The sequence below is a fragment of the Aspergillus neoniger genome, assembly GCF_003184625.1.
Source record: "Aspergillus neoniger CBS 115656 unplaced genomic scaffold BO87scaffold_12, whole genome shotgun sequence".
In the NCBI taxonomy this organism is placed as follows: Eukaryota; Fungi; Ascomycota; class Eurotiomycetes; order Eurotiales; family Aspergillaceae; genus Aspergillus; species Aspergillus neoniger.
Genome location: NW_020291140.1, coordinates 249,677 through 261,644, shown reverse-complemented (window position 1 = coordinate 261,644; position 11,968 = coordinate 249,677). Strand labels below are relative to the sequence as shown.

The 11,968-nt window shown below is 47.9% G+C and overlaps 3 protein-coding genes across 3 annotated transcripts; 1 reads left to right on the top strand and 2 right to left on the bottom strand.

Moving 5' to 3' along the window:
- Positions 1 to 2,282: 2,282 nt before the first annotated feature.
- BO87DRAFT_27848 (threonine/serine exporter family protein) lies at positions 2,283 to 5,249 on the bottom strand. The gene has a single exon (XM_025618923.1). It carries the CDS (start codon positions 5,111 to 5,113, stop codon positions 2,555 to 2,557), a length of 2,559 nt encoding a protein of 852 aa, XP_025480857.1. The 5' UTR covers positions 5,114 to 5,249; the 3' UTR covers positions 2,283 to 2,554.
- Positions 5,250 to 7,328: 2,079 nt separating this feature from the next.
- On the top strand, positions 7,329 to 8,310 carry BO87DRAFT_375553 (uncharacterized protein). The gene is made up of 2 exons (XM_025623072.1): positions 7,329 to 7,946; positions 7,999 to 8,310. Exon 1 carries the CDS (start codon positions 7,649 to 7,651, stop codon positions 7,937 to 7,939), a length of 291 nt encoding a protein of 96 aa, XP_025480856.1. The 5' UTR covers positions 7,329 to 7,648; the 3' UTR covers positions 7,940 to 7,946; positions 7,999 to 8,310.
- A 1,109-nt stretch (positions 8,311 to 9,419) lies between these two features.
- On the bottom strand, positions 9,420 to 11,710 carry BO87DRAFT_385645 (uncharacterized protein; the record flags this gene model as incomplete). Its single annotated transcript, XM_025624733.1, has 2 exons — positions 9,420 to 11,083; positions 11,140 to 11,710. 2 exons carry the CDS (start codon positions 11,708 to 11,710, stop codon positions 9,420 to 9,422), a joined length of 2,235 nt encoding a protein of 744 aa, XP_025480855.1.
- Between the last annotated feature and the right edge of the window lie 258 nt (positions 11,711 to 11,968).

Sequence of the window (11,968 nt, the reverse complement as noted above, 5' to 3'; positions counted from 1 at the left end):
ATATCGAACGAGGGAAGCCACATATGAAGACTCCGAAATCTTTCCTTGGTTTGTCCTGGAGGATGGTGTTAGGGACTTTGCCGACCGGGATTTCGTTATTTAGTAGACATCTTACGGTCGCCGAGTCAATCAGAATACTTGCGAGAGGTTGTTCGCTTTCAAAACCCTTGAGAAAAGGTTTATGAAATTGCCGCTGTCATTGTTCTACCCGGTACCGTTGCAGCGCTTGGATAGCTTTCACGTTGATCGTTTGTCCATACTGGAAAGGGTACAGCCGATGCGAAGTCACCCGATATTTGGAAACGGCATTCGAGATTCTGTATACAATTGCTATGTCTTTCTTCATGGTATATCGTCCAACGCCTGTTATTTTGGGAAGACTTGCTCTGGAATCAGTACATCTCAGACACAGCATCGTTCTCATACTCAACGACCTTCCTAAGGTATGTATCGTCGGTGACTACAAAGGTACATGGACAGGACGACATAAGCCTCCGGGACTCAAGCTGAGGTAGTGTATCGCTCAACGCCTCATCATCTTGAAAGCGTTGTTTCTGCATATTCAAAGGCAGGCAGTATACATCGGACAAAGAATCCTTCTCGTCATCTACTACATTGTCAAGTGGTATGAGTCGTTATCACTTATAATTATGCGTGAAGTAGAAGGACATAATCCTCCGCTCATTTCATTGCTACATATACAAAACTCCAGTCACTCTACCAGAGCAACTGCATGATACAATCATACCAGAAGATGTCTCTGCCATTAAATCGCGAGATTACGGGGTCCTCCAATCACAATCGATCTGGAGAAAAACCGGGCGTATGACCCAGTCAACAGCTCTGTCCGTTTGCTGGATGTTTTACACCGGCGAGATACTCATTACATTATCTACTATCCGCTGTTTCTGAACAGAGAGTATTGCCCCCACGATTCAATCTTTCTGAAAAGAGTCAGTCCACCGAGTACCGACTTCACCTACATCATTTTTATCCACCACCTCCTGGTGATATATACTACACCCACTGCAAAATACTTAACATTGCGGGCATCTCACCTACAAAATGAAGTATGACGGAGAAGTTATCTTATACTTCACACATTCTTCTTACCATCAAAGCAACGTCCGAGCAAGTGAAGAACTACAAAGTCAACACGATCGGAACCCTCTCCCCACGGTCTGTCAATCCTCCATCCCACAATGCAGACAAGACAGACATATCTGAAGTCGTTCGATCTTCCAGACATTCCATTACTCTATTCAAATCCACCCAACCCTCTCTTCACTATACCGTCTACATACATCAAAGAAAATCCCTGCCCAAGCTGAACCTCTGTACAACCCTGACATATACATATTCAAATGTGGATGATTTGACGAAGAAACGCCACGATCACTTACTTCATCAGACAAGAGTACTTACGCTTGAGTGGGTGGTCCAGACCCCTCAAAGAGTTGAGGAATGCGCCGTGTAATTTGCGATACGTGAAACAAATCCATCGTATGTATGCCTGCATGCATGCGTGGAGAATCGAGCGGCCAAAGATGGCTAGAAAGTCAAGACAATTCAAATCCCAAGGAATATAGCGTGATTCGTCCGAACAGAGGCTGAATGTCTACGGTGTATGGGATCCTAGAGATGGCTCTGGGAGAGCAAGCAACTTGAGCTCGCAGCCAGCTGCGAATATTAACATCATCAGCATGCGAAGCAATTCCATGAGATATACAAGAATAGGGATGGGGATAGTTGATATTCAAGTCCACGGATGACATTCATACAAAGAATGGATGGCACGGCCATTCCTTTTGTCGGTGACGTGACTTGCTGGGTGATAGTGATAGTGGTAGATCATACTGACCAGTCTGACATGGGGTCTTGGAAGATTACATCTACTGAATATTGTATCGGGATGCAGCAGGGAAATGATTATTGATGACGAGGTGGACTGGTCCCATTGTCCGTCTCAAGATTCATTAATTTGGGTACTGCTGGCTGGCTGTCTGTGGTATTGAGACATATTGATGTTGAATACATTACATTTCTTACATGGGTTTCTATATTATCATCCACACTTAAACCACAGCATAACAAAAGTCCAAGTTGATACAGACCAATGGCCATTCTCTCTGTTAAGACAGACTGGCCTATGTGATAACCTCATCCATGCCGATTGGGCATTCATTATGCTTCATGCGCTGGGAAGATACAGGGTTTATATTATCGAGGTCAGTCTGGAGACACCTCGCGCTACTGTAGGTCACGGTCATGTTTTGTCTTTATAAGAATTCAGACACCATGTCATTATATCGAAGCTATTTTATCTATCCAGCAAACCCAAGGTCTCAAGGCTAGACATTGCCCTGCAATGACCCGAAATAAGAGAAAAGTAGAGACAGAGAGTAGTAAATAAAGGAATCAATTAATCAATCAATCATGTCTATGCAAAGCCGGCTCAAATGCAACACAAGATCCCGAAATACATGATTCAACGCATCATAACACAATATAAATCCAAACCGCTCGGTGTATATGTAATTATCAAATGTCAAATCTAGAAACTGAACAGACCACTGCGACGCTTGCCGAAGGGATAGACGATCAAGGCAGACACGAACAATCCCACCGTAATGCCAATGGCGACCTGGATCATACCGAAACCCAGACTGGCAATCGACGAGTCCGAGGTGCTGTCGGTCGCAGTCGTGTTTCCCGATCGCAGGTTGTCGCGCACCTCGTCGGCATACTGGATACCGGCCAGCAAGGAACCACTGGATGCCAAGCCAGACGGCACCAGCACGAAAATACCCGGAAGAATGGCTGTGGCGGCATGTCCGTGCCACAGCCGACTGTACAGATTACCCAAAAGACCGATGGTGAATGCTCCGACCGTGTTGGCCACCTCCGAGTTGGAGCCCAGCTTGAGGGTGCTGAAGTAGTTGGTCACGTAGCCGCAGACGGCAATGACGATCATCACGGGCACCTGCTTCCACTTGCCCTGATTGATGATGGCTAAGAAAATCACGTAGATCGGAACGAAGATGAAATGCTGGATATACTTGCTTCCCCACACGTCCTCGTTTTTGCAGGTTGTGGACGAGGCCGCGTTGCCGTCAATCAGCCCATAGATGGTAGTGCCGACCGTGATGCCATACCCGAGGAACATGGAGTAGATAATGGAATAGACCATGCGGATTGAACCGGCAATCATTTGATGCGACTGCAGTTCCAGACTGCTGCACAGGACCATGAAACCCGGTAGGATCAAAGCGATCGAGGACTGAGCCAAGGCGGAGAAACAGAACAGACGCTCGTGCGTCCCGTCGATGGTGGCATAAATGGAACCAAAGGCTCGCGCAAGGAACGAGGTCAAGATGGCTGCCGTGACTTCAAACACATTGGAGTACAGCACCGACCGGGGCGCCAACACGTGTTGCATTAAGCCGACCAAGCATCCGAGGAAAAAGATAATAGGCATGTCAATAGGGCGGGCGTCAAAGGCAAAAGGGCCAACGGCAACACTCGCCAATCCGTAGGTGACCACCAGGATCCACTTATTGAACCGTGGAGGCCGCTTCATGATCAGATCAAGCTCCTGAATGGCCTCCTCCACCCCGATCATATCGTGAACGACGTTCTTGTAGACATTGTGTGTTTCCGCCAAGCGTCCCAGATCGACTCCCTGCACCACACGGACCAGCTTGACCTCGGCCGTACGCGTAGCCGGATCGTCAAAGGACATGATCATGCACCCGGGTAGGTACAAGAACTGCCCTTCGACTTCCAGAACACGAGCCGTCATCTGCATGTACTCCTCCAGACGGTGAGTGGGAGCACCATAGCGCATGAGCGCCCGGCAGAGCTGCATGATGTATCGTTGGCGGGCCAGAATCTCGGCAATGTGCACCGTCACGCGGATCTCGTCCTCGAGACGGGTCTTGCGCTTCTTCTTGCCCTTCTTCTTGTTGGGAATGTTCACCAGAGTGTCTGCCGACGCAGGCAAACTCGCCCGGCTGAGGTTCATCGACGCCTCCACCAGGGAAGCGGTGGACTGATGACTCGACTTCTTGTACCACTTGACCTTCTCTTTCTTGGGGGTAGCCGTTCCGGAGGAGAAAGTGCCGGCGGAAAAGTCTCTCCTAGGCGTTGCGGTGCCGGAGGATGCCACGGACTCGTTGTCGGAAGAGTCGGTCATGGACATATTGTCCCGGTTGGCCTGCTGCTGGGCGTGTAATTTGAGCAGCTGTGAGAGGATACCCCCACCGCCGCGACCAGCTGGAGTGCCAGCTCCGTACCTCGAGTCCGGACGACCCAGTCCATCGGGCGTCTCCTGTCCCGACTTGGCATAGGCCGACTTGGGCTTCCGGCGTTGATGCATGTTATGTTGGGTCATGCTGCGAACCAGGCGATGGGCTTCGGCACTCGGCGGGGGAGGCGGCTCGTCATTCCGGCCATGGGGATCAAGAGGCTCCTTCTCATCGCCCCTGCGGCGGGGGGGATAGCCGCCCTCCAGATCATCGGGCAACATGGCGGCACCCAAGTCACCTACATCATCGAGCGGTCGACCGAGGCGTTCACCCAAGAGCACGGTCTTCTGGCGAAGCAATTTGCTGGCGTTCCTCCAGCGGTCCTTGGCGGAGACGGGTTGTTGCGACTCATCTTTGTCGAGGGAGGTGTCTCGAGATTCATTGGCGGTGGGCGAGGAGCGTTTCTCTGCTTCGTTGCCTTCTCTCTCTACCGGATCATGTTCCTGCGCGTAGTCGCGTTCGAAATAGTCGGCCAGATCGGTCGATTGAGCGGTCGTGGGGACGAAGGAATGCACTGAGCGCAGGGAGTATTCGGAATCCCCGCGCGGCATGGGCGGGCGTTCCGGCACCGTCTCATTGTTGTTACTGACGGAGCGAAATCGAACGCGCGCGGGTCTGGTGGTTTCATTGGGGCCGCCCTCCTCTGTTGCAGCAGCTGGGGTTTCGCCTTCGGGATGGGAGGGGGCGGATGGCTCGCCCGAATTGCGCGGGACAAGGGTTTCGTCGTTGCCGTCGTTTCCGTCCCAGCTGTTCTGGCGGCCTAGGAGTTCATAGGAGGCATCGTCATGGCGAGGTAACTCCGACATTGGAACAGTCCGAGCAGCCAGCTGCGCGGACAATCAGGATTATGTCAAGCCAAGAAAGGTGTGGAGTGAAGAAAGTAAGGGGGGGGAAGCTGGTAAGTGAGGAATACGCGAGAAAATACTAATAGCTGGGGAGGACGGGAACAAAGAAAGAAAAAATGAAGAGCAATAAATTCGGAGAGGGTCGGCAATATAAAGCAGCTCAGCGAATGAGAGAGGAAGACGGGGAGAAAGCGATGAATAATAGTGCAAGTGTCAAATGATAGATATGGAGAATGGGAATGACTCTTCCCAGTAGGAGAGGAAACTGGAGAATTACTCGGAATGGCAGGAGGAAAAAGACGAGACGGGAAGAAAAAAGAAAAAGAAAAAGAAAAAGAAAAAGAAAAAGAAAAAGAAAAAGAAAAAGAAAAAGAAAAAGAAAAAGAAAAAGGTGGATAATTAGTAGTCAAGCGTGGGAATTCCCAACGGCGTGTGGAATACAGGCAAAGTCAAGTCCACGGGGAGAGGGGTGCCGAACCAAAAATAAGTCTCAGTCTAGACCAACAGCACCAGCTGCGGAAATATTAAGTAGGGAAGAGTGGAATGGATGTGCAGTCGGAGATAAACCAGACTAAGTCCACGGCAGACATCCACAGTCGGGATTGAAACAAAGGAACAATACTAGTATCTGTTGTGAGAGGAAAAGAAGGGGGACCCGTCGGGATGGTGGTTTTAAGCAGAAAACCGGAACAAGGACAAGGACAGGACGTGATGGATGGAGGACGACTCGGCAGCATGACTTCATGGCACATGGGCGTGATTGGCGATCCCAGACAAGACCAGACAAGACAAGCCCGGGCTGGATGGATGCCGGAGAAATTGAATGCAGGATCAGCACTGCACGATGAAACCCAACTGACAGCTCACCGGCCAATGTTGCAGAACTATTCCTTATCCCTTCTTCTTCTTCTTCTTCTTCTTCCAGACTTGATACATACAGGATTCAACCTGCTGGTCATCGTCATCTGTCTTTTCTCTCCTTGCAGAGAAGTCAAGTCAATCACATTCTATATGACAGCCATAGAACCAACTGAGGGATTGTTCAAATGAATAATGAATTGTGGTACCTGAAGAGGAGAAAAAAAGAAAAAAACCTGGCTGGCCACCCAATTGCCTTCCAGTTCCCTTCCAGTCCCGCCGGGCCGACCAAAAGGAAAGTTTTCACCATTTGCAAACCATTCTTCTTTTTTACTTTATCCGGTCCGCCATTGGTTTGGGCCCCATTCACTACCAACCACTCAGCGTCTGTGGGGTGGGGACATGGCGTGGTGGTGGTGGCAACTCGCCAATCATGGCGGCCCAAGGGTGAAATGGTCGAGGTTTCCAGACTCTCGGTGGAGTCGGGTCAGGGGGAAAATGAATTGGATGGATGGTCCCGATTGCAACATCATCGCTGCTCCAGACTGTTTTATCTCCCGGTCACTTGCTGCTTGCTGCTATACTTGGATCCCGTGCTTCGTCCCATCTCGCCATCTGGTGTACGTACACCAGATGGCGCATGGCTCGCTTCTCGGCCTTGATCTCCTAACTAGTGGTCATCTCGATCATACATAGATAGATAGATATAGATCGGACCCATTTGTACTACACTTACTATCTGCTGTGTATCCAGCGGGATCGCTTGCACGGCCACTTCCAATGCACCGCCCGTGAGATAGATCGGTGCATCGTCCACGACTGCATCGCTTATGGAAGGCATCCAAGCAGTGTCAAGGCCTCGGATCCGGTGACACCAAGAAAGATGGCACTGCAGAGAATCCCTCGGGCCGGGCTTGACCATCGCCAATGCTTCAGGTTGCCCATGTTTGATAAAGTTTACAAGCACGGCCGAGTAAAACTGCCTCGCCATGATTGCAGCCTGCAGTCTCCAGTCCCCAGTCGTCTCAGACTCATGCTTCTGAAACTGCTCTGTCTCCATGGTTGAGGCACCAATGTCAAGGTGAGAGCTCTTCTTTCTGCAATCGTCACCGATAGGATTGACTGACAACGCTGCCAGTAGATCCTACAAGCTCAGTTGGCTATGTGGTATTCGGCGACATTTCACTTCGTAGAAGGCGACATCGAAGGGTATATCAACATCCCGACCCTAAAGATTAGGGGAGTGCAGGACTCCTTGCTCAAGTAATCCATTGCGATGTACCAATCATGCGAATCCCCCCTTCCCCCCCCCACCCCTAGTCAGCGTCCGTAGTACATAGCAAGAGCCACGATATCCCGGGGGACAAGAGAAACCTTGCCTCCATAGCAGCAGCAGCAGCAGCAGCAGCAATCATAGAACCATCACCTTCCTAACACCCGCGATTGCCTGATCGTTGTAGAATAAGCTCCCCATAATGACGCCATGCACACCCATTCTTAATTTCATGCAAGCCACTCAACCATCCCATCCCCTGTACCGGCTCGGATGATTCCCACGTAGTACATACACAAGCATGCAGTCAGTGGGGTTTTCGGCTCTTATTGCAACATCGCGTATGTATATATCTGCGCAGCGCAATGTCTGATGCTGGTTTTCACTCGGCCCGCTATGCTATGACTATAACTGCTGTCCCCGCCACTGATGGATCCCTCCCGCGACCACCCGGAATCAGTTTCTACCTTTGCCATTCCATTCCATTTATTCATCATCCCCACCGCCAATGTAATCTGTCAATATTGCTATTCATTGGCATGGGGTTTTGTGATCCCGGGGATGCAATGCATGAAAAGACTCTGGACGATGATGATGATGATGATGATGATGATGATGTTGATGATGATGATGGTCGAGGGATAAGGTCGCGGTGAATGAATAGTACTACATCCGCCATCAACTATATACTACTAGTTACTTACTCTTAAATTAGTACTAGTTGAATATATCAGAGTTGAAATGCTATATGATCTGTATGCTCACCATGGGCAGTTGGATTCTGCAAGAACCCCCAAAAGTGCCATGTCCATCGGAGATTCTATCGGGTATTAGGTTATGTTGGAACCTGGCGGGTAAGGTTGTGGGAGAAGTCGACTTTGATAAAATAAACAACAGGCCTATATAATCATTTTCTGGATTATTCTATCATTTGATAGTAGTTCGCTGTCTTTTTTAGATATAATAACCATGAAGTTATCTTAAATAACTGATCCGGACAGTTTGGCTCAGCAAGGAGAGTATAAATAATATAAATCGAGCGACATTGCTTAATTCTGCAGCTATCCGCAAGTGCGCACGTGTCTTCCCTCTTATTTATTATTTGTTTCTTCCGCATGCGGCGTTAAATGTGTGGCATTAAATGTGTGGTATTAAATGTGTGGCGTTAAATATGTAATATTGGATATGTGGTTTCCGTACAGTTTCTCATTAATACTATATCTAATATTTTGCTACGTTGTATCGTCAAGTGGCGAATTTATTTTTGTGGGCTGACGCAGTATAGGTACTGAGTCTGTATATTCATTAGATAATGACTCTATAAACACCACTGAGAATCTGACTTCAGATATCCCTCGCAGTAGCTCAGAAGATTCGAACAGCATTGTTGTTTTGAAATTATATTAACCTTGATGACCAGGCATAGTCTCAAGGATTAGTCATGCATATGTAGTCTAAGAATGTAGCCAAGGAGTGCCGCGCGAAGCGCGGCAGCTGCTTGTTATTTATAATATAATAACCGGGCTATTGTAGTAATAACTGTCGGGATAATGTATTACAGTGGTTATGCGAGTTATAAGATTATTAATAACTATCACAGTCTGTCATGATAAGTAGTTATAAGATAATAATTACTGGTTGTTAGACTACTGGTTCCTCAGGGATCAGTCTATTACATAGATATATATTATCTTTGTAATTATTATGAAAATCTGGAGTATTCCGCGGTTTATTTCTTACGTAGTCAACAGGCTTTCTAGCCTGACAAGTAGATCCTATCACACTGTGGTTGTATGTACTGGATTATTTGATGCAAGGATCATAACAACAGAAAACTCTAATATAAGTACCAAGAATGGCACTTGAAAGATCTAATATTATATTTCATATTTAAGTCCCATCCATGCCGATTCATATAATCATAATTTGAAGAGATATAGTTTAAGCCTTTCTTTCCGGAGTCATGAAAATTTTTATATATTCTTGAAATAGCCTCACTATATTTCCAATATAAATAAGCTCTGCTGTATTCAAGCCCACTTCTAGTTTCGATCGAGTCGATCAGGAGATGGGGAACTGTTGATATGATGTTCTGGAATGCGTTTCATGAAGAAGCGCAGCCTCTTCCTTATCTTCCTAACTCGAGGAACTGGCAGGTTGAGAACTGCACGATGCGTTCTCCACCCTGCCGCATAAAGACTCAACAACGCTTCCGATAATGGATTTCGAGATTTTGCCGAATACCACAGCTCCATCCGTGCAGACCTCAGCTGTCGGACATTCCCGGTTGAGCAATTGACCTTGCTTGGAAATATGCTGTAGGAAGGACCTATTCTCCCAGCAAGTGCACTTTTCATCAAGTCTCTCACAGTCTAGGAATGGCCGTCCTTTTATCTTCCATATGTATCCTCCGGGAAGAAGGCGATAGGGTCCAGTATCAGAGCCGCCCTGGCGTTGAGATATGTTGTTAATGCAGTGGATGGATGCAGCCATGAGATCCTGGCCAGGAACCAGTTTGTTGCAATGCGTGTTTTCAGTCAAGGCTTTCGATCCAACAATTGCATCTCCAAGACGTGAGCTAAATAGGCAGGGAATGCTCTGCAATAGCGGTATCCAGGAGAGGCCGGTTCTCTCAATGTTGATGGTTTTTAGGTCCGCTGTTGGCGAGTTGTGAACGATATCCATAAATTCATAGCCGTAAATCTCTCTCAAACGAGGCCTCTGTACCGTTGTTTTCGCGAAGTTGATTGAGAAACCCATCACAAGGTCACGAAGGGTCAATTTGTCCGTTCCTTCCTGCTGGATGAGGACATCTCCACTTCCTCGCAGGGTCGTCCAAGACGCTTGTCCACCATCAGGTTGTGGTTCTGCAAATGGTAGCTCCCGTGACTTGAGAAAGCCAGAACTGTCTCGGCAATAGACTATTACCATGTGGTGAAGTACACTTAGCAGCGAGACCAACCAGGCACGACGCTCTTCTGTGTCATATATTATGACGGCTTCTCCGACACTGCTATTGAGGAGTCTGAGATAGTTACCCGAAGGGCTGAGCCGGACAGTGCATGAGAGTCGCTCAAAACTTACTGCTCCTTGAAGTCCGAGTTGTAGAGGAGAAGTAGAGCTAACAACTGCTTGAAGATTGGCCCCCTTCCAGCTCCACCTCACAGGCTTCTGTTTCGCCTTAGACCACCTGACTGTCGGCGGCAGCTTCTCAGTGCCAAGAAGAACTGCTGTTCCAGAGACCCATCCAACTCTCGCGCGTTTTAATTTAAGCTGTTCGATATCTAGCGTTTTTAGCCAAGCCGATCTTAGGGCCTGAACTTCTGAAACCTTAAATTGCGAGGCGTGGGGACATATCTCAACATGCCACGTCATAGTTTGGCTGTCACATGCCCCCATTGGTATCAAGGCAGAGGAGTATCCCATGAGAATAAGACCAGATCCAACATTTACCGCATATTCTACAGCAGAAATCTGCAGCAGGTCTTCAAAATCTAGATGCAGCCAATAGATTGAAGATTTTGATGTGGATGGCTCAACGGCGATAATTGCTGAGTCAAATAGATTTTGCCAACAATCCGCTTGATTGCTGTGCGGCTTGAACTCCGTGAGTGCCTCCAGAGTAGCTTTGCCCTGGCACTCATACTTCACATTTGCGGTCGAAATCGATAATGTTGCTGCCTGCGGCTGCCTTATAGCAAGACAGAGCCAGAGTAGAGCACTCGAGACGTTAGGTAATGCTTTGTGACTGATGACAGTTATTTTCTTTTCCCCTAGCTCGACGTCCATATCACTACACCCTAATTATTGTTAAATTATATAGCGCACGGCGCACGGGTTATCAAATACGACACACCTGAATGCCCTGTACCGTTCTCAAGCGCAATAATAATATGTTGGAGCAATTTAGCCCCTACTTTCCCATATGCCTTTCGCATATACTCCTCGCATCTTGCTGCTTCCACAAATTCATGTTTTGCTGTCAGAACCAATGCTTCTGTCAAAGCTCTCCGTATGTCTGATCTCATTCGGAGCATTTCTGTGATTTCGGTCTCACAACAGAAAGAGCTCACATGATTATTAACAGGAAGTTCTTCCGGATTTTTAGAAGTGGATCCTTCAACATTGCCCGATAACAATTTTTTCCTGTCCTGGTCATTGCTAACAGGGAGCTCTTCAGGGTTCTTAGGCGTGGATCCATCATTACTGCCCGATAAAGATTTTCCTCTGTCCTCCCTTTCTCTCTGCAACTGGTAGATCTCCCTGTCAAGAGCCTGTATTAATTTCTGAGACCGGTCAATGTGGCCAACAAGTGTGCTGCCTTGCAACTTCCAACGGTTCAATCGATCCATCTCTGCTGATCGCCGCCGATATTTAGTATCAATCTTTTCGCACAGCCGGCATTGTGTAGGCTCGAATTCTGTCATGTTCACTAATCGCATGCCGCAAGTTTCTCCAGTGCGCCACTCATAGTTACACCTGTGCGACAATGAGGACCACGACCAATCTCCGCATGTGAATTTTTTTTGATTATAAAAGCACATGCTGCGTAGATTTGTCTCGGTGTGTATAAGTTATATTGAAGTTCATCGAGGGTGGTGGGAATAGCTGAAAAGAAAATGCTTCAGTAACATGTGCGGGACAGTCAACAATTATATCCCCTCGTCGAGATGAACCGCTTTTTC

Bases quoted from the DNA above. Each gene is read 5' to 3' on its own strand.
- BO87DRAFT_27848 (XM_025618923.1), bottom strand. From the start codon at position 5,113: ATGTCGGAGTTACCTCGCCATGACGATGCCTCCTATGAACTCCTAGGC.
- BO87DRAFT_375553 (XM_025623072.1), top strand. From the start codon at position 7,649: ATGTCTGATGCTGGTTTTCACTCGGCCCGCTATGCTATGACTATAACT.